At 33.8% G+C, this 22,152-nt stretch overlaps 1 protein-coding gene, 1 long non-coding RNA gene and 1 pseudogene across 2 annotated transcripts; 1 reads left to right on the top strand and 2 right to left on the bottom strand.

Annotated features, from left to right (window-relative positions):
• Nucleotides 1–3,317: 3,317 nt before the first annotated feature.
• On the bottom strand, nt 3,318–8,640 carry LOC129893778 (uncharacterized). Its single transcript, XR_008767590.1, has 4 exons — nt 8,490–8,640; nt 4,147–4,879; nt 3,690–4,052; nt 3,318–3,495 (listed from the first exon to the last, which is right to left on the bottom strand). It is a non-coding gene; the product is annotated as an uncharacterized LOC129893778 (long non-coding RNA).
• On the bottom strand, nt 6,666–7,786 carry LOC129893777 (uncharacterized; annotated as a pseudogene).
• A 1,283-nt stretch (nt 8,641–9,923) lies between the features above and the next one.
• Nucleotides 9,924–18,557, top strand: LOC129895708 (uncharacterized). Its single transcript, XM_055971457.1, has 12 exons — nt 9,924–11,281; nt 11,469–11,603; nt 11,765–11,909; nt 12,450–12,752; nt 13,921–14,179; nt 14,687–14,853; nt 14,943–15,053; nt 16,071–16,122; nt 16,224–16,330; nt 16,417–16,545; nt 16,839–16,928; nt 17,732–18,557. The coding sequence occupies exons 1-12, from the start codon at nt 10,059–10,061 to the stop codon at nt 18,257–18,259; spliced, it is 3,249 nt and encodes a 1,082-aa protein (XP_055827432.1). The 5' UTR covers nt 9,924–10,058; the 3' UTR covers nt 18,260–18,557.
• Nucleotides 18,558–22,152: the final 3,595 nt, after the last annotated feature.

Raw genomic sequence — 22,152 nt, forward strand, 5'->3', positions numbered from 1 at the left:
TATTTGTCTGTGGACCTAATGGGCTCAAACAATTGGGCTTCTATTGTTTTGACGAATTTTTCAAAAGGAAATAGTATAGGTTCTTTAGCTATAATTTGTCTAACAATGTTTCAAAAATATAGGTTCAAGCCTTGAAAATAGCCTCTGGCAGAAATGCAAGGTAAGGCTGCGTACAATAGACCCCTGTGGTCAGCTCTTCTCCGGACCTGCACATAGCGGGAGCTTTAGTGCACTGGGCTACCTTTTTTTATACAAATTGAATTTTCAAAGAAATTGTATGTATATTACAAATTTGCTTTAGTAATTTGTATATAAACCCCTAAATTCATTTTGTATACAAATACAAACCTTTAGATATTTGTATATGAGCTCGCAAAGATTTGTATATGAGTCTCGAAATATACAAATACAAAAAAAAATATAAATTTATTTTAGAGATTTGTATATGAATCCTTAAATTCACTTTCAAATTTGTATAATAAAAAAATTCATTAAACTGCAACCATAATTTATAATTATGTGAAATTATAACTATATTAAATAATAAACTAATAATCTTTGATAATTCGCATAATTTTTCCTTTGATGAATACGATAGAGTTTCATTATTATGTGAATACCACCATGCATCTCACACACATGTAAGCTTCTTTTGAATACCACCATACATCTCATTAAGTGGTTTTTGTCTATCATTTTCTAATGCTTTAGTAGCATGAGGACATGGAATTCCTGTGAAATCTCATGTCCTACAAGTACACATCTTTCTACCAAGATTGTAGCATCCCCTTTTAGGAGAATATCACTTGCGAAACAAAAATTAATTATTTCTATTATTTTACCCTAAAAAAAACTTATTGAAATAAGATATATGAGTTTTATTTAAAAAAAATGATTTTCAATTCAACAATACTGCAGGTCCATAAAATACACAAAACTTCAAATAAGTAATTATCACAAAAATATTATCTTCCTTCGTGCATAATGACAAGTCAAAATATAACCTAGTACATTGCATTACTTGAGTTAAAAGCACATTCTAAAATAACAAAATTAGTCACTTGGTTTAAGTTACAAGCCTTCAAAATTTCGTAAATAAGTGTCACACATGTATCATGTACAAGTCCCCAAAATAATATAAAAAAAACTAGATGTATATGCATATGTGATCTTCAAAAGAGCTCCCAAAAAGTCTACTCCACATGGCCATCTTCATATCCCGCCTCGCACATCACCTACGATAGGAAACAACTATCGCCAAGCATAAAGCTTAGTGGTGTATAACCTTTGGACTTAGAGCCATTAAAAATTCTCAATTTCCTTTTTCATCATAAGCGGTTCAATAAGGTAGCATTAAGTCCAAGTGAACAAGTATATCAAGTATCGAATATAAATCTTAGAGAGTTTCAAAATACCAATACTAATATTCAAAGGCTTAAGTACCAAAAATGCTTATAATTCAATTCAAAAGAGTAGTCAAATAATCAATTTCACCCCATATGTACGTCATGCTTTCACACTAAGCACAATCAATATCAAGACGGACCGAAGCCCCAAAATCAAGAAGTGTCCATATCAAGAAGGGTCGTCACCCAATATCAAGAAGATCAAAGACCATGTTGAAAGTGGCTTTTCACTCGTACTCAAAAAATGGACGAAAATCCATCGTTAAGACGAAATGTAAATTCAAAGTCAAGATGGGAAAGATCTGAATCGAGAGGCATGCCAATATCGATGACAAGTCACCGTAACAAGAAGGATAAATTCCCAACAAGAATGCAAAATGATCAAGCAATTCGTACAAGTGGGCGATTCAACGAAAGTTTTGCAAAACTTGAGATAATAGTCATACCAAAATACAAAACAAGGAGTAAGGAAACAACCCAACAAAATAATTCAAAATTCAGAAAAATAAAATATTTCAAGTTCAAGTTTATACACGAACCTTGGCGTTTTAGCACACAACAAGTTCTACCACCACTCGAGGAGTTCAATTTCTCTATGTCATAGATCAACCAAAATCCACTTCGTCAAACAGTTCCTCTTAGCTTGTATAAGAGAATATACACCTTAAATACACAATCAAATACCTACTTAAGTTTAAAAGCTCCAGCATATCGAAATTAAACATAAAATCACTGAAAATCAACCCAAAGTATCAAAACGGAAATTCTGGGCAGCACTACTGTCTTGTATTGCTGCTCAATTTCGAAGGGGTAAATGGGAGAATTAGGCTTTGTGTCGTCAAAGAAAGTTATAGTTATATGTCTTAGGGTCATATACAACTTTAAATCACCCCTACAGCAATTATGTACAACAAGATATGCTCAAAATACCCACAGCAGTCCATGTAGGATTTTAGACCAAAATCTGGGCAGCACCTCCCCTGTACTTCATCACCCTTTTTTGAGTCAATAAAAGCAAAACTGGATTTTGGATCCTAAATAAAAGTTATAGCCCTATGAAATAGCTTTCCAAAACATCTTGAATCACTCAAAACTAAGTTTTACACAAGGAGTTATACTACAATTACTAACAGCAGTCTCAACCAAAAACGGGTTTGCAACCAAAGTTTATTTCCCCCAATTTCGACAACAACAACTTATCAAGAACATCAACAACAATATAAACAATCATTCTACTTCATAACTTAACTAATTCCACCCATTTAATCCAACCAAAACATCCCCTAATCCATAAATTCCAACAAAGCAACAAACAAGTTTATAACACTATTTTCTCCAATCTAATCCGTTAAATCTCTAAAAATCTTGATAATAAGGAAAAACAACACCTAAATCTTACCTTGAAGTATAAGTCAACCACCTTAATACACTACCCTTCTTATCTGATTTTTAGCTCAAAATGAAGACAACCCAACGTGCAACGTTTTTCTCTTCACGAGCTTCGAAAATCGAGACTCAAATTTGGGTCAAAATGGCTTTTAATTCTCTCTCTCTCTATCTCTCTATATTTCTATGGTGTTTTGGAAGTATATTGAATGAAAGGAAAGAGATAAGGCTGAACTTGTCTCTTACATGGTAAGAAATATGGGCTGACCCGACTTGGAATCGAGTTGGGCCAAACTTTCTTCCCATCTTGACCCTTCTGCCTTATAATATCCATAACTCTTTATTCCGATGTCATATATAATCCCATGACCTATTGTTGGAAAGGTATTTCAATTATCTACAACTTTCATTTTATGGATTTTCCCAAATTTTCAAATTTTGATAGGGTTATGTCCTCCTGAAGTCATATCATCCAAAAACATAACTTAAAAAAAAAATCTTAAAAATAAATTGGGGTGTTACAAAGATTAACGACATGCCTATCTATATCCTCAGCCACCTCATATCCTAAATCTTCATTAGCAACAACTTAACAACCTTGTGCAATGATTCTGAAATCATTAAAAAGTTTCATGGCATATGGACTATATTCTTCTGTCCACTTCTTACCTTCTTCTTCAAGTTCTTTCAACCTTTTCATAACCTATACAAAGAAGTAAGATATAACCTTTTTTACAACCTAAATATAATCTTTTCAAAACAGTAAAAAGCTTGAAAGAACTTTAAAAATAATAACTTTTTCAATGTTTTACTGTTTCAAAATATAGAAGAGTAAAAACAGTAATCTTTTTAAAACAGTAAAAAAATTGAACATTTATGAAAAAAAAGTGATAATACCTTGATTCTAATGTCTTCCAACATCTTGATTATTGATTTTGCCCTTGCTTCCAAAATCCATTTGTTGAAAGATTCAGTGAAGTTATTTTCACAAGAGAAGTTCTTACAAACTATGTCAAAATAGGCCCTGCACTAGTGTTGTGGTGGATAACATAGCAAATTTTTGGGGGCTTGTTCATTAACAGAACCTATGATCTTTAACTGGTCTTCAAATTCTTCTACAAATGTACTCCAAGCAGACCATTAAAACAATTATTTCATCTGTACACCACTCTAATTCTTGGACCAATTGGCTTCTATGTGCCTTGCACACCATCTATGTTGTGCTTTTGGTAGTAAATTACCAACAACACCAAGCAGTACCTGTAGTAATAAACAAAAATAAAATTTCAAGTTAAAATGTTCAAGTGTATACAATTAACTAAAATCAGAAACTATCAAACACTTACAAAATTACCTTTTGCATATCAGACATAAGTGTCAAGCCTTCACCATCTGCCAACTCCAAAGAGTTTCTCAGCAACTCTATGAACCATTTTCATGTTCTACTTGTTTCTCTATCTACCACTGTCCAAGCAAGTGGATAGAAATACTTCATTGAGTCTTGTCCAATTGCAGTGTAGCGACCCTCCAAGGAGTATGCTACTACTAAAAAACGTATATAAAATTCGTGACATTTAAAAAAATTTCGTAAGGCCTATTTATATAATCTAGCAGTGAAATTTGACCCATTTAAAAATAGTTAAAGGTGTAAGTTTTTTTAGCCAGTTTAAAATTCTCTGATCTCAATCAAATCAAATAAAAGTTTCAATTTAGGACGGAGTGACCTTTCAAAATAATTTAAGAAAATAACTTATTACGAGACATCCATGTATTATTCCTTATCACTACAATTATTACTTTATCCAAATACTCCAACTCCAAAGATAAATTTAGTACATCATAAGACTTGGAAATTACATACCCCAAAATTATAAAACAAGCAACCAACTTTAAGTTACAACCCATGATGTCATGAATGGAACCTTCACAAATACATACATAAATACATATACACAAGCACCCCATAGATCATATACATGTCTCAAAATACAATAAAATATAGATGCCTATATGCAAATGTGATCTTCCTTAAAGTTCCCAAAACTCTATCTCCAATGGCCAATATCAAGCATCTTCTTGGACATTTCCTACGATAGAAACAACTATCGTTAAACATAAAGCTTAGTGGTGCAAAACTACAAATTTAAAGCCTTTAGGTTCTCTAATTTATTTTCTCAAGTCATGAGCAGCACAAATGTACACATAATAAATAAATCAAGCCAACAAATATATCACGAGTATCAAGTTCTGTATGTAAAAGTTTAAGTGTCAATAATTCATAAAAGCACATTTACAAGGTTTAGCAGCAAGTTTCGTCCAATGTGTACGTCATGCCATCACATCAAACATGATCAATTATCAAAAAGGACCGGAGCCCTGTATCAAGAAGGGTAAAGACCCAATAATCAAGAGAACCAAGAACCATATTAAAAATGGCTTCCTAATTAGTACTTAAAATGGACAACTTTTATACTTAAAACGAACTAAAAATCCATAATCAAGATGGCAAAGCGTCTGAATCAAGAGGTAGCCAATAGTGACAAAGTCACAACCACAAAAAGGACAAAGTCCACAAGAAAGTCAAGTGATCGAGCAATCCGCACAAGTGGGTGAGTTAAGCAAGTGTCTTGCAAGTTTTCAAGATACCAACATCATAATAAAGAAGTAACAAGAAATAACCAATATCACAAGATAGGCTTCCAAATATACCAGCAGGTAACAAGGGTAAAGTACAAGTTTATACACAAACCTCAGCCTTTTAGAATACAACAATCCAACACGACTTCAAGAGTTCAAACCGTAGAGCAATCAATGTCTCAAGTTTCTCAAGTTGTACACGATATAAACAATCTTAAAAATACCATTAAAAGTCCTCTTAATTTTCCAAAATATCCATAATATTGACATAAAACAAGACTTATCAGTAAAAGTAAACCTAACATATTTTTAACTGAATTATGTTATCAAAACAGTAACTTCGGCAAGCCAAGTACCTCAGGTTGTAACTAAAATTTGAAAATGAAAATGGCAAAACTGGACCTTATGTCCTCATAAAACTTTTAGATCTATGTCTTAAGTTTTCAATGCAATGTCTTAAGTTTTCAATGCAAAAGAAATCAATGAAAAACTCAGTTTGAACAAAAAGATATCATCAAAACACTAACAGTTATACATGAAGGATGTTTAACTCAAGAATGTGGACAGAACTTGTCCGATTGTATCTAAATTTAGAAAATGAAACCGAAAAAATTGGATTTTATTTTCTTCATGAAACTTTTAGATATATGTCTTAAGTTTGTAATCTAAAAGAAATCACTACAAAACTCATTGTTTACAAAAAGGTATGCTCAAAATACTAACAACAGTACATGTAGAGTTTGCAAAAACAGAATTCTGGGCAACACCTGCCCTGTATTTCCCTACCCAATTTTAAGTAAATACAAGCAAAATTGGATTTTGAAGATTGAACGAAAGTTGTAGGCAGATAAAATATCTTTTTAGAACATCTTGAATCAATTAAGATGAAGCTTTATACAAGGGATTATGCTAAAAACACTAACAGTAGTCCAGTTCAAAAATGGGTTTGTAACTTACCTCAATCGTGTGGAGTTGTTTGGGGCTCAACCAAGGAAAGTCTTGATGACTGATTTAGTGGATGAATATTATGAGAGAAGAGAGATTTTAATGTCTTTCTTCCTTGGAGAAAATGAAATTAGAGGGGTGGTAGAGAGGATAAGGTGGAGAGGATAGGAACCAAATAAAATAAATAAAATAAAATGATAACAAAAAGAAAAGTTGTACACTTTTATAAATATCTAGTAGGAGTAGTTTATATAACTACCATAACACTTCAATCAAATTTCAATGTCGTCAAGTTCACATTCAGGAAGTAAAAAGTAAAATATACCCTTATTATCAAGATACGATAAATCAAAAATTTAAGTATTTGCTAAAAAAAACTTTTGAGGTATTACATGCAACCAATAAATTTTTCTTGCACTTTCCTTTTAAAAATGTGCCATCTAACCCGATAAATGGCTTCAAACCAGCTCTCCATCCATTTTTTAAAGTTTGAAAGCAAATATACATTCTCAAATTATTTTTTCTCCATGGTTGCTATCCCTCAACTCTTGAGCATAAGCCTCCAACTTATTGAAATCATCAACATAGCTACCCTCCAATTTATCTAATTCAAGTCTTTTAACCCTCCTCATTTTTGAATAGCTGATATTAAGTGCAAAGTTATCATCTAAATTCTGACTCATTTTTGTCACTTTTGGACCTTCTTCTTGAAGTAGTGTGCTAAAGCTTGTTGAGTAGCTCTTCTATTTTTGAATGCTTTAGGGCATGCATATTTTGTTTGCTAGGTCTTAATTTTAAACCCTTGTCATTTCTTAACTTTAGAAATCAAACACACAAAAGGACAACCCACAATATACCTATATCTAACTAACAGAGTCACTTTTATCAACTCTAAGGGCAACCTTCCTAGCAATTGAGTAGTAGCTTACAATTCTTTTAGCTTCATCAAGACTCTTGAAGCTCGTACCCTTTTCCAACTCTAAAAAGTTGTCTAGTTTCTCATTTACTTCTTTTTTCTTCTCCATCCTAAAAGATCCTAATTTATCACTATTGCAATCATTAGTATAAGGTTCATTTTCATCCTCTTCTTCCTTACTTGATTCAGGCAGGGACTTGATTCAGGCAGGGTCGCTTGCCTAGTTCGCAGGTACTTGAATTCCTTGTCCACTCTTTTCAGTATTTTCTGAAAAACAGCCTTCAGTTGCAGCATCTACTAGGACACGGCAAGGTTCATTATGGTGGCTGATGTCAGTAGCTGGAACAACATGCTCCCCCTCATCTACGGCAAATAGTTCAACTACATCAGACTGAGTAGACAAAAATGTCTGCAATGTTCTTATGCCGCAATCCCCCTCAATCACATAATACTTCACAGAAGGTCCTTTGAGTAGAAGTTGTTTGACGTTTGTGAACTTTTCATTGAATTCTTGACATATGTCTATATATGACAATAAATCTCTATCATATCCTTTTCAAAAATGAGTCAATTTTTTAATGTAGCTAAACTGAGGTGTCAGCACCCACTTGCCTCCATAATTAAATAATAGGTCCACCTTGTCGACTATTATTGAAGAAAAGCACATTAAAGACATAAAAGAAAGAGAAAAGAGCCCTATTAGATAGCAACATAACATAAACAAACAAAAAAATCTACCAAAGTTAAAGAGATAGGCATGTTATAAACATAAAAGAAAGAGAAAAGGATAGTCAACAACATAACATAAACAAACAAAGAATCTACCAAAAGTAAATGGATAGGGGACCATTCATGTTATAATGCAGTACCCAAAATTCAAAAAAAAGGGACTATTCAAATAAAATATTCATACCCAACAACCATAAATATATCTACTACACAAATCGGAAAAAATCATGTAATCAAGAGAAAACGATAATGAATAAAAGCTGAAAAAGAACAAATTTGAGACAACACTATAAAAACCCTAACTTGAGACATTCATATAGTACAATGTAACACATGTATCACAGTAAAAAATCTCCATAACGAGCATAGAAAACATGGAACATCAAAATAAGCATAAATATACATTGAATCGGAAAATAAATAAAACCCTAAATCCTAACTGAGAATATGAAGTACACAAAAGTTCTTACTTGAGTTGAAGTCAAGATTCTGAACGAAAAATTACCCCTACAATCAAATAACTTCACCTATGAGTGTATTTATGTAGTTTTCTTCAACATTAGAGGCAAAGGCTAGGGTTCTTTCTGAAAGTTTTCTTTGAAGTGTGAGAATGAAAGTGGATTTTGATTTGTTTAGTCATAGGAGGGTATTAGAAGATATGGAGCGGGTATTAGAAGAATGGGTCGGATTTTAATTAATTGGGTCGGGTTTATAATTAGAATGGGTGAGTTTTAAAAAATAATTTAAGTAAATAAATAGTGACCAATAGCAGCTCACCACGCAATTAAAAAAAATATTTAAATTATTTTAATTTTGATCCGTCAAATAAGTGGTCAATTATGGACCCAAAGGTAGATGGTAGGGGTATTACAAACCAAATAGGTAGACGGATGATATTATTGTACCATTTCTAATACTTCAAGGGTATTTTAGGCCCTTTTTTCGTATTTAAAAAAAATATTTTTTTGCTCTTTTTTTATATATATAATTGTTTCACTTCTTTTGTGGAAAAAATGAATATTTATGTCATTTTTTTTGTTTTTTCTTTTATTTATCAAGGTGGAAATGCATGATAGTTAAATAAATATCGATACATTACATAATTATTTATATAATATTGACACATGATTATACACATTTATACAATATCAATATATTATATATACACTACATAATTTTTTTATACATCATATACACATATTTATACAATATCGATACACTACATAACTATTTATATAACATCGATACATTACATAATTATTTGTATATATTATATATATATGTTTTTACACCATTTATACAATACTGATAGATGAAAATGGAAAGAAAGCAAAAAAGGCAGCCTTCGGCTGAATTGAGCCCTGTAGTGTTTAACACATTACTTCTTTTTGACTATTTTTTTTATGTAAATGGAAACATGACTATATTTTTTGTAAACTAATAACTTCTTGGTAAATATATGAAATTAGTCTTAAATTCTATTGGGAGAGAAACACCCAAAAATTAACTTGCAATGTGTGAATTCAAATTTGATCAAGTAAATTTTTTTGGGAGCGTGATCTCTAGAATTGGGCTCTACAATGCGTGAATTATGATGTGGTAATCCAAATTTAATCGAGCGAATCCTATTAAAAATGTCACACCTAAAAATGGACACTACAATGTGTGAATTCAAATTTAATTGGCTAAACCCGTTTGGAAGTGTTGCCTACGAAAATGAGATTTGCAATAGAGACAAAAGTGCAAATGATCCCCTAATTTTCCCCAAATCTTTTCCAGTTATCAGAGTCACTAGGCCCAATTAAGATGTAGTTGAAGGCTCAGTAATTTGAGAAAAGCCCAATATCTCTCTAATAAATATCAAATTGGAGGGAAATTTTCAATTAGAACAAGGAAGAACAGTTCCTGGCTTCTATTGTACTCTTCCGGTTTCAGTATTCTTTCCAATTTTTATTTTTTTTCAATTCTTTGTAATTATTTTTCTTCACTATCTATGTTTTTTCATACAATTGATTATTTTGATTTTCTCTATTTCATTCATGAAATTGCATTCAGATTGTAGTAACCCTACAAATTCGAAACGCCATAGACTTGATTTTTCTCTTCTTCCATGCAAGAAACCTAGAGAAAATGTGTTAAATTCAGCATATTTACAAATAAGACCTCTTGGAATTCCTCTAATTCAAAAAACTACTAGTTCTTCCTCTGATACTATACATCTCCGACCCTATAAACCTTACTATATTGGCCGTAATTACAGCCGCTGTGATTTAATATTCGAAGACCATCGAATCAGTAATATTCATTGCCAGATACTTTTTGATCCCTTGAACAAGAAACTGTACTTGTGTGACGGATTATTTTTTAGTACACGTAAGTTTAGGGTTTCGCTGAATGGGGTGTTTGTTAATGGGATTAGAGTTGCTAAAGGTGAGGTTGTGGAGATTTGTGTCGGTGATGAAGTTTCATTTGGCTGTGGAAGTCAAGGGATCTGTTGTATGGGGTTACAGATAGGATTTTGTTTGCAAAAGGTTGTATTTGTTCAGGAGTTTGATGATAGGAATATAGTTGGAAAAAATAATGTATTACCCACAGATTGTGCTCCAGTTGGGTGTGCAAGTTATGCACTTATTTCTAAAGCAAATGTGTTGTTAAATATGTGTAGGGAGATATTAAGTAGCAACCATCCTGTGTCACGTATCCACAAATGTGTTATTCTTGATTATCGAATGGGAGTTAGATGTCATGGTAAAACTGGAGTCGATGGCGATTTTAATTTCCCAGTGGCTAGTGTTCATGGAGTACATTCTGGTCAAAAAGCTAGTAGGAAAGAGGTATTTCTTGTCGTGGGTGAACCTGTCCGGGATCGGGAATGTGATTTCGCTAAAAATGCTGCACTTGCTATTGAGGTGGAAGCATGTCATCCCGACAAGAAGGGTGCAGGACAAGTCAATAATGATGGAGCATCTCATGAGAATGGTGTCAATGCTATTGGAAGAGAGGAAGCTTTATATCTGGAGGAAACTTTATCTGGGTTTATGAGCAAGGAGGCTGTTGGTCTACTTGATGATACAATGGAAGAAGAGAACAGAACTGGTGTTGTTCCACCTCCAGGAAAGAAGTTTGTTTTGAATCGACTGGCTAGTGAATGGCCATTAATTTTTTCAGAAGATCCTAATGCTGTATCATTGCCAGAGCTTCTTTATCCAATTGAGAATCTTGAACAACTATTTATTGCAACATTTACTGCTGATATACCGTGGTAGGTCAGAGTTGCTTGGTTGCATTTTGATTAACTTATATTTAAGATGGAGTTCCTTGAAGCTTTTAAGGAAACTGACGGTACATTGTCAAGATAGCCAATTACATAGTTTGGAATATATGTATATGCCCAGACTACCTGTAGCTTTTATTCTTTTGTTTTATTCTGAATGGATCTTTTCTTATAGGTTTCTGTCCTACTGTGAGATTCCGTCTGATCTACCTGTTACCATTGCTTGCCACAATGCTGAAAGGTGTTGGAGTTCGAGCCCTGATAAAAGAAGCTCAAAGCCTTACCCAGATTTTCCGAACCTGGTTGTTGTGTATGTCGACATACCCCTCCCCCCTCCCTATCTTTCTTTTGCACTCTGCTTTGCCAAATGGTTATCATATCAGGAGCACGTGCTAGAAATGGTTGGCTTTCTTAAACTGCTTAGGAATGTAACAACAGACAACTTATGATCACGTGAATTCATGATTACAGTTATCCTCCATTTCCTGAGGTGATAGCATTTGGTCAAGACCTGAGGAAATCAGGCATTGGTTGCCATCATCCAAAGTTGCTTGTGTTGCAAAGGAGAGATAGTCTCCGTGTTGTGGTCACATCTGCTAATTTGGTGGCAGGACAGGTGCTTGTTTAATCACCTTTTCTCTCTGTTGTCTTGTGTGAATCAGCTTGTTCTTTCTCTTATGACCTATTAAATTATTATGTGAACTTGAAAGGTACGTGTTTTTTTGGCACCAGTCACTTAACAATTCAGTTTTTCCTCTTCGTCTTTCCCTTTTCGTCAGTACACTTGTTAACCTTGATAACCTGTTAAAATAAATTGAGAAGAGGAAAAAGAACAAGATTGTGGTGCTCACGGTAAGGTTAATTGCTAGAGGTTTGCCTAATAGAGCATATAGAATTTTTTTACTCCTGCAATGTCGAGTTGGGCTGCGAAGTAGGAGTTAAGAGTCCATCAGATGTTCTTGAACAAAGAAAAAAGTAGATTAGAGATTGTCATCAACTTAGAAAAGTAGTAATCTAGACATGCCGTTCCTTCTGAGGGTTGAAAATAGGTTAAGAAGGGCCCTATATCTTATGTATATATGTTAATCATTTTAGTGTTAGTTCTATGAACTGTTTTCGTTCAGATGTACTAATGTTTTTGACTCAAATGCTGCAGTGGTGCAGAGTTACAAATACAATCTGGTGGCAGGATTTCCCTCGTCTGGATGTACCAGATTACTTGTCACTGTTCACACCAATTTCTGCAATGGAAAATAATGGACATTTGGTATCTGATTTTGCTGCTCAATTAGCTGGATTCATGGCCTCTTTGGTAACTGATGTACCTAGTCAGGCCCATTGGATCCTGGAGCTGACAAACTATGATTTTAAAGGAAGTGCTGGCTATCTGGTTGCCTCTGTACCTGGAGTTCACTCAAGTCGCATTCCTTGTATATCTAAACCAAAACATTTCTTAGGGGTCAGTGCCCTCTGTCCTTATGAATTTGTATATCTTGCCTGATATAGTGTTGCTACATGTCTTTCTTATGGTTAAGTGCCTGATTGAACTGTTATTTTCAGTCATACTGATGATATTTTCCTAGTGTTGCAGAGGATTTTAATGCAATTACCAGTTAGTGTGTAAATGCATGAAAGCAATTATAAAAGCCTCTGTACAGTGATCTTACTTTTTGCAGCTTACATCTAATATAGACTTATGCTTTGTGGTGTTAATAAACAGTACATGTAAGACAGGATATTGCCAGTGGATGTGCAAGAAAAAAAGATGCACTTGGATAACTATGCGCATCGATATGAAATATGAATTTTAAAAAAATAATTACTGATGAATTTTGCTGAAATAGCAATACAATCTCTTGTCCCCCGGAAACAGCCGTCCTACTTTGGTAGGAGTAAGGTCTGCGTACAATTTACCCTCCCCAGACCCCACGTTGTGGGATTCCACTTTGTTGTTGTTGTAGCAATACAATCTCTTTCCTTTTCTGTATGTTTTCCTCAAAATGATGAAAAGGTTTTTGCTCTCCATTTACCTAAGCATGGCTCTGTGAATGCATGTGTTCCAGCTTTTGGAGGCATAATGGGGTAAGGACCAGCTGACAGTACACCTTAAGGTTGAGATTTGAGAAATATAAAGTTTCTCAAAATGAAGAGTTGTTACATACAATCTTGTAGAAAGAGGGATAGTTTTCATTCCCTTGGCCCTTGGGGAATAAATTTGTAGAGTTGTCCGAGTATCTCCCAACAATTGTGTTAGCTTTGTGTGTTCTATGATCTTAAATTTGGAACAGCTCCCTGTTGATTGAGGGTGTAAAAGGTATTTATCTGAATAAATCCACCCCATTACATTCTGGTTTTATGTTTAGAAAACCTGATTACCAGTTATCTGAATAAAACCCATTTTAAAATTCTGATATTAGGAGAAAAAAGTTCTGCTCTTGTGGGCTTTCGTATCTCATGAGCCGTTCTGTTTTGTAAATTCCCTCGTGTATATGGTTCAACTAGTTGAATATTCTTTCATTGTCTTCTCTTTTTTTTGCACTTCTATTACTAAGGGATAACCTGGAGGCCTTTTATTGGGGTGTGGTTGGTGAAGTAAAGTTTGAAGTGCACTATTCGTACTACTGTAGGGTGATTATTTGCCAGAGTTATTTCACTTTAAGTCAGTGGGTTCTGTTGAAGCATCAGTGGCTGGTCTAAGTCATCTCTTCCGTACTTCAGCGGATCTTAATGGAGCACGGCTGAAGAAACTTGCAACTTACCTTAGGAAATGCGGGGAAGATGTACATGGAATGTCAGAGGTTATTCTAAAGAGAGACTCAAATATACCAGCCGATGCAAATGCTGTTAGCATTCATGTACCTAATCCTGAAGATCTTTCTTTAGGGGGTAAATTACTTTCCACTTCATATATAAATATTTGAATAGGAAGATTAGCTGATTAATACTATTATCTGTGGCAACTATATTGAAATGTAATGATAAGTATCTTCACTAGGGTCAGTTTGATTTCAAGAAATTCCACTTGTCAATGATTCTTTTTCTCATGTTCAATTCCTTAATTAGAGGCGAGCTTATTATAAATGCCGGTAGTGGTGGTGGCTGTGGCATACTAATGGTTAAAGTGGCTTGAAGAATGAAATCTAGAAGTAGTTTCAGATTTCTGACAACATTTTAGTAAGAGCTGAATTTCACATTTCACTTTACACCTATTTAAAAAAGGGAGTTCAGTCTTGTTCTCATTAGCATCTAACTGTTTTGTCACTTTGTTAGAGGGGCAGACTATTAAATCATATAGTGCCATAGATTTGAATATACATTTGTGTTCTTCTGTCTGCCAGGTTATTTTTGTGGTTATTAATTTTGAACCAATTCTTTTGCTTTATTGTGTGTTAGAATGTATTCAACTTGGGTTTCTTCCGAAGAATTATGCAAAGTGGGTTGCGTCACTATCAGACAGTGGTATTTTTGTGTTTTCTGCATATATTTTCCCAAGTGAAGTTCTTAGTGCTGCTTTAGAGGGAAGCAGCAGCAAAGTACAGTTGATACTGCATGTATCACAGGTATTAATCTGTGATACTCTTTTAGATTATTCTATTAAACTGATTTTTCATGTGTCTACTAGAGTCATATTGAGATCATAACCTTGCAGGGTCCATCCCTTTCAGCCATTGCAGAAATTATTAGAGCTGAACATGTTTCTGCAATCTGCTCACTAATTGCATCGCTTCAGAGGTGTTGGGGAATCTGGCGGCTTCAAGAGGTAATTTTCTGGAAAGGTCGGACATATATGTCAAATCTAGACTGATTCTCAATTGGTACTATGTCTTGGGCCTGTGGACATTACTAGACACTTGTCGCCATTTTTTTGGTGTCAGCCCCATGGAGTTTTCAACCATGGGCTTATGGGGCACTGCGTTTCAGTTGTGACAAATGATGCTTTTAAAAGCCATGCTTTGTATCCCTCTCATGTTGCCACCCCAAGTGTAGCAGTTTTGTAGACCGCAATCAAGTCAATAGTATAAAATAGTAATAGTTAACATCACAAATAGAAAATTTTCTATGTACACCACCTTGTTCTGTTTGGACTTTTTTCTGGCTCAAGTGATGTTTTACCTCGGATACTATGGTCTAATGGCTTATGGAGCTTACGCATGATATAGTCAATCTTATTCTTGACACATTATCCATTGCGTTCACAATTTTCTCAAGATAGCCATTGTTATTATTAATGCATTGTCCATCACTTTCACAAGGTTTTCAAATTTTCTTCGAACTATCTTGCGGTTATTGGGAAAGTCTGATAGTAAGGTGCTGTTCAGTTAAGACATGACACATTGCACATGATTGCTGCATCTTTGAAGAGTTCACTCTTTCTGTGAGTTCCTATGAAGGTTTATTAGCATTATGTAGACACCAATTCTGTTGAGATGCCAGATGTATGCCATTTACTCAGTATACTGTTTAAGAGTATCTTGACCTGTTATGGTAATTCACAATGAAAAAGGCATACATATTAATAGATGCATCATTTTCCTGTAGAACCTAAGTTTTGGTATTTTAGGTTTACAATGAGCTGTTGCTTCTTGGTTAGCCGACCTAGAAGCATGCAGACGATTTATTGTTGGGTAGTGTTTCAAAATGTATGTATAGGTGGAAGTTGGAACAGTCAGCCGGAACATAAAATTCGACAGATTTAATTTGTCTGATAGATAGCATCTTTATCTGTAACAGTTATATCCTGACTTTCACATGTCCTTCTGTTGCATCTTGAGTTCAGGTTTTGGGCCAGTTCAAATGGCCGGAACATTTAGAAACTGATTTTGTATTTGGTGAGTGTTTCATGATTTATTGATGATTATCATGCTATGTCCTTCAAAGTTCAAACTGTATTGAGTTTATCAATTATAATTATTGTTGCCATTTTGTTAAGGTTCATCCTCAATTGGGTCCATCAATGCAAAATTTTTAGCTGCATTTTCAACAGCAGCTGGGAAGCGGTCATCAAGGTTCCCTGAATCGGAGGAATCTGATCCAGATGTGAGTGGCTATCACGATATTGTATGATTTGGCTTGAGTAATATGTTATTATTAGGTTCAGAGTTTGTCCTTGCTTTTTCTGGCAGTGGGGCTGCTGGAGTGTGAGCCAAGAGTTGAGGAACCCATCGATTAGAATCGTTTTTCCTACCATTGCACGAGTGAAAAATGCGAGCAGTGGAATCTTAGCATCCAGGCGTATATTGTGCTTTTCACAGGTTGATTAATTTGATCTCTCCTTTCAATTCTTAAAAAAATATTTCTCTTAATTCAAGTTTTTCATTTTAGCTAAAGAAAAAACGATTGTGTCTCTACCTCCCAAGGTGTAGGGGTAAGGTCTGTGTACACTCTACCCTCCCCAGACCCCACTTGTAGGATTACATTGGGTATGTTGCTAAAAACAATTGTGTCTGACAACTGGAAGAATGAATTTCCTCATTCTTATCAAGTTATTGAACAATCATATTCTCCAATTTAAGTAAAAGGTTTTACTTGATATTTCATTTCTCAGAAAACTTGGCACCGGTTGAAAACTATGGGCATTCTACATGATGCTGTTCCTTATCCTGGCGCCAGAATCGGGTATCCCATGCATGTCAAGGTAAAATCTACCAGAATACAGTTGAATTATTTTTCCTATTACAAGTCTGACAGTTATTATGTTAGTCCTAAGAATAGGGTTCTTCTCAAAACTCGGTGTCTGCTTGAAAATGCTACGTGAGATAGCTTTTGCTTGTTTTTTCGGTTGAGGCCATTGAGGAAATCAGTTGTTTTTCTACACATTGTCCAATTGCTGCTTCACTATCTGATGTCGGTGTTTTACAGACAAAATTCCTTTGAGATATAAAACCAAGTTAATTTGTGTCATGCCTGACTTTCCAATTGCTATTGGTGGTCTAAGCTTTTATTTGCTCGTTTTTTGTGCTGATGTTCTGGGGAAATCCTGATGCTAATATCAGTCGTAACTCTCAATTAGTGATTTTTTTGCCGTATGGGTGGTTGATGTGCCATGGCCAATTTTCTACTTGATGTTTATGCTTATCTTGTGTACTCTTTTAACCCCTGTTGGTTTCTATTGGCACAAATGGCAAAGTCTTTTTCATCTTTTGTAGAAATCTCATCCGAAGACTTTTTAGTTTCTGGGTTTACGTTTTTTACTGCAGTGGAAACTAAAAAGAATTGGATTTGAGCAAAATATTTTACACTCAAATGGAGTGCTTCTCTTACATGCAAATCATCATTATCTGTCAGAGACTCAAACCTCACATTGCCCCCCTCCCCCCACCCCCCCACTACAATTTCTCTGGTTCAGAACAGTGTCAAGTTGTGGATTTAAATAATGAGTTCTTATTCATGTTCAATGCTCACTTAGAATTTTTAATAACAAAAAAATGAGGTGAGCAGGTTGCTCGAAGAAGATTCCAATCGAGGAAAGATGCACCGTCCTTCGGATGGGTTTATTGTGGATCACACAATTTCAGTGAAGCTGCATGGGGGCGTCAGGTTTCTGGTTTACTTGACAAGGAAATCAATGCAAATAAAAGTTATTCTAGTTTAGGTTCGAGACTTCATGTCTCCAACTATGAACTAGGTATCTTATTCATTACTCCCCCTCCAGATGCTGAAGGCAAGACAAACCAAAGGACGAACTTAGATGATATAGTTTTACCCTTTGTTGTGCCTGCACCAAAATACAGACCGGCAGACAAGCCTGCTACCCCACAGGAGATGAGGGAGGCTTTGATCGAGCAAACTAAGTGGCAGAGAGATGTATGTGAGGCAGCGAAAGAGGCGGACGAGTGGATGCAGGAAGAAATTCCTGAGGAAGAGGAAGTGATTGAGGATACTGACTTTGTTGTTAAGGAGAAAGAAGATGAAAAGGCTTATGCTGAGAAGCTATGGAGTCAAGTTGATTCCTCAGAGAACTGTTAGAATCTTATACGAATCACATTCAGGTAGAATAATGTAGGACTAGATATGCCGGGGCAGGTTGGTACAATCTATTCTGATGATACCGAAGTTTAACGTCTCCCTTTCTTATTACAATAGGGGGTCACATAGTGGTGTGGAATATTAAAATTTGTTGTATGAGATTATAGTCGGAAAGGAGTGTTTAGTAATATAGTTTCAATAATGTGGTGGGAATATATGTATCATTGAACTTGTAAAGGTAAAGAAAAGGACAGTGTATGAGTCATTTATGAATATAAAAAGGTTTGTTGAACACGTTTGTTTGGGCAGCTTCTTTTTACTATCATTGACTTAAGATGTCAAACATAATCTACCACATTTTCTTTTAAGTTTGGTACCATAGACAACAACATATTCGGTAAAATTTCATAAGTGAGGGTCTAAGAACAATAGGGTATACACATATTTTACCCCTATATCATGAAGCAAGAGACTGTTTATAAAAAATCCTTGCCATATATTAAGTTTGGTACTGCAGAATTCTTCTTAAAGCTGGAAACTCGGAGATATTTTATACAAGTAGTATTCATTTTAGCTTGTTGAACTGGTTTGCTACAGTTGACTTTCGGCAGCAGTAATATATAAGAAACAAACTCTGGTTTAGGTTGCTTTCTTATCGACCAAAATAAATGAATTAAGAAAAAAAGATTCGTGTGGCAAGCGAGTGGAACGGTTTAAGACGTAAGGAATTTTGGCAATTTGATTGTAGTATTATATGCCATTAATAGATAAAATATAAAAGCAGTACAAAAAGAAAATCGTTTGACATCTGTAAACGAACGGAAATTACCAAAATTGCCGTGTAGATGATATGACAATAAAGAGTGAAATCATCATAAGCATTAGTGGATATTTTATAACGTGTGTTATTGTATTATTTTAGTGAATAAATTATTTGATTTTCCATCTATACATTAAGAATTTGAAAAAAAACAACAATAAAAGAAATAAGGTACACGTAACAGTTGTTGGTGGTGTGCCAATGTCAAACTCAAAATTAACTCTATTCATGCATCTTGCTCACTTGTTTGTTTGACTACATCAAGTCAGGTGAGGATGGAAAAAGTGGAGCTTTGTGTAAGAGGATTTGACACAAAAATTCTTAAATTGGGAATTATATGAATTATTGATAAATTATCATTTAATCAATATTTTTAATTAACCTTCTTAAGAAGTGTCATGTCCTAAAAATTATTTATTTTGAAAGAGTATTGTAGGAAAAAGGCCGGACTCTTTTTTAAGGGTTGTTTGGTTACTGGATAAGGATTGAGTTATTTATGTATAATATATTATATAAGTTTTACTATATTTGGTAGCATTTTTGTGTAAGGTATAAAATTCAACACACATAATACTATATTTGGTTAGAAAATTAGAAAATTACATAACTAACACATGTATAAGTTATGAGTCAATCTATGTATTATTTTATGTGGAGTAAAAGATGGAATAAGTTATAGTACATGAATAACTAATACCTGAAAATAGAAATCGACAATGAAGATGTTGCCGTCGCTGTTCTCTTAACTCCGAGCTGTACTTCTTTCTACTTCCCGGCCGTCTTTACGACGTCTCTTAGCAGTTCTCCGACCTCTTTATTAAGCTTGCCTCCGCAACAAGATTAATCTGATAATTAACTTTTTACTCCATTAAGAAGCAAAATAGAGTGTTGAAAAGGATTAAAACTCAATTATAGTACCAAAAGTTGCTTCTCAAATCTCAATTGCTTATTTAATCAGATTGATTACTTTTGAAAAATCAACAAAAATGGAATGTAATTAGCCAAATTTACATGCATAGTGTCAGTGTGTAAATCCTTGGCAGACCAGTAAATTAGATGGTAAAAGAACAACATAAAACTAGCACCAAACACCTTCTTAAGTCTCGTATTATATTAACAAAAGATGATGGAAGATCCAATTTCTGGGAACATATTATTCGTAGTATCCAATTAGACTAGTTTTGATACTACTTTGCATCTGCTGTATTTTATATCCATGTTTTCAGTATGGTCTTGTATTAAACAATATTTAAATCTGGTAATTAATCCTCCCTTGTTCTTCTCTCTTAAGCCGAGGGTCTTTCGAAAACAACCGCCCTACCTTTTAAGGTGGGGGTTAGATCTGCGTACATTCTACCCTCCCCAAACCCCACATGGTGGGACTATACTGGATTTGTTGTTGTTGTTAATATGATAATTAGTTACTACTTGTTCTAATCTCGTTTTAACTTAAATACCTACTTGTATTGGAATGAAAATGAGCTCAATAGAATGTTTATTAGTTTTTAACATAACAAACCAATACCCAAAGAAATTATTAAACCCTGCACAAGTAAACCTTATATAACTAAATCCGATATTACTGATACCTGCATAACTAAATCATACATTACTAATACCTGCATAACTAATACATGTATTACTAATATGTGCGTAACTCTAACAAGCAACTAAACGACCCCTTAAGTGTTCAGGTACTTGAACTATTCAGTATACCGTATAATAGAAGTTATGCCTAATTTTATCTAAAGTAAGCATGTTACTTATCCAAAATAAAAATAAGAAATAGAAACAAGTAATATTTGGAAAGGTAAAACGTTGAAGATTATTTTTTTAAAAATGCGTATAAAGAAATGAAAATGGACATATTTTGTCCAGAAGGCAAAGCCCTCTGGAAAATGGGAATTTCTTTATTTTTTGATTAATAAGCAAAGAAGCCATCCTTTCCGTAAGCTTCTTTTTCTCCTGTCTTGTGTCCAAAGAATTGCGTGCTCCTACTGGATTCTATTATTAATTATTATACTTAATTATGTCTCCATCCCTTTTCATACAACCCCCAACCTCTTCTACTGGGGACCTCATGTTGGATTAGGCATCATAATTGCAGTTTTTAAAAAATAACAATATTAAAACAAAAATTGAGAAGTAAACAACACTCAACTATATTAATGAAATGGGAAAATCATGGAGGAGAATAATATGCGATTCTCAACATTGATTTTCTTCTTAGAAATATCCGATTTATATATATGGGCAAGAAATAATATATAATACATAATCGAGATGCTCGCAAGTTAACTCGATTAAAAATAGTTAAAAGTAAGCTGTAATACATAAATATGTTTTTTAATTTGGTCTCAACTGACATCTCCAAATTTGAATATGCCAAAGTAAACACTTAAACTTGTATAGAGTTAAAAAAGTAGACACACGCGTCCTACATAACATCTTATGTGTATTATGACACGTAAAATATGTGTGTCTATTTATTCAATTCGTCCCATATTAGATATGCATTTTACATTTTACACGGTAATTAAAAATTCATTAATAAATTGTTTAACTTTACTATTTTGCCCTTTAATCATATTAATTAGCCTCTTGAAAAAAGAAGTTTATGGATCTTTAAAATTTGTTTAAACTTTCAAAACATATTTATTATAGGGGTAAAATAAGAAAAAAATAATTAATTCTATCTTAATTTAGTGAGTGATCAAATAATATTAGATAAATATTTTCAGTAAAATACTCATCTAATATAGAACAGAGAAAGTACAAGTTTAAGTTTTTACTATAAACACTTAAAATTGGAGGATATATAAGTTAGTTGATATCAAGTTAAAAAGTATATTTATTTATTAACTTAATTGATAAAAATGTTATAATATTAAACTCTAAAATTTACTTGATAAATACGTTTCAATTATTATAGAGTGTGAAAGTTGAATAGTGTAATATTATTAGGAAAATATTACTATTATCAACTTTTTAGTGTGTATAATAAAGACACAAAAGATAATATCTTTTCCATTTTGGTAGTATAAAAAAAGGACAGGTTTTGGCATGTTGAGAG

Source organism: Solanum dulcamara, chromosome 7 (assembly GCF_947179165.1).
Source record: "Solanum dulcamara chromosome 7, daSolDulc1.2, whole genome shotgun sequence".
NCBI lineage: Eukaryota > Viridiplantae > Streptophyta > Magnoliopsida > Solanales > Solanaceae > Solanum > Solanum dulcamara.

Excerpts from the sequence above, each read along its gene's own strand:
- LOC129895708 (XM_055971457.1), top strand. The coding sequence starts at position 10,059 with ATGAAATTGCATTCAGATTGTAGTAACCCTACAAATTCGAAACGCCAT. Across the intron at positions 16,123-16,223 it reads AGAAACTGATTTTGTATTTG|GTTCATCCTCAATTGGGTCC; the intron begins GTGAGTGTTTCA and ends CATTTTGTTAAG. Across the intron at positions 16,331-16,416 it reads CGGAGGAATCTGATCCAGAT|TGGGGCTGCTGGAGTGTGAG; the intron begins GTGAGTGGCTAT and ends TTTTTCTGGCAG.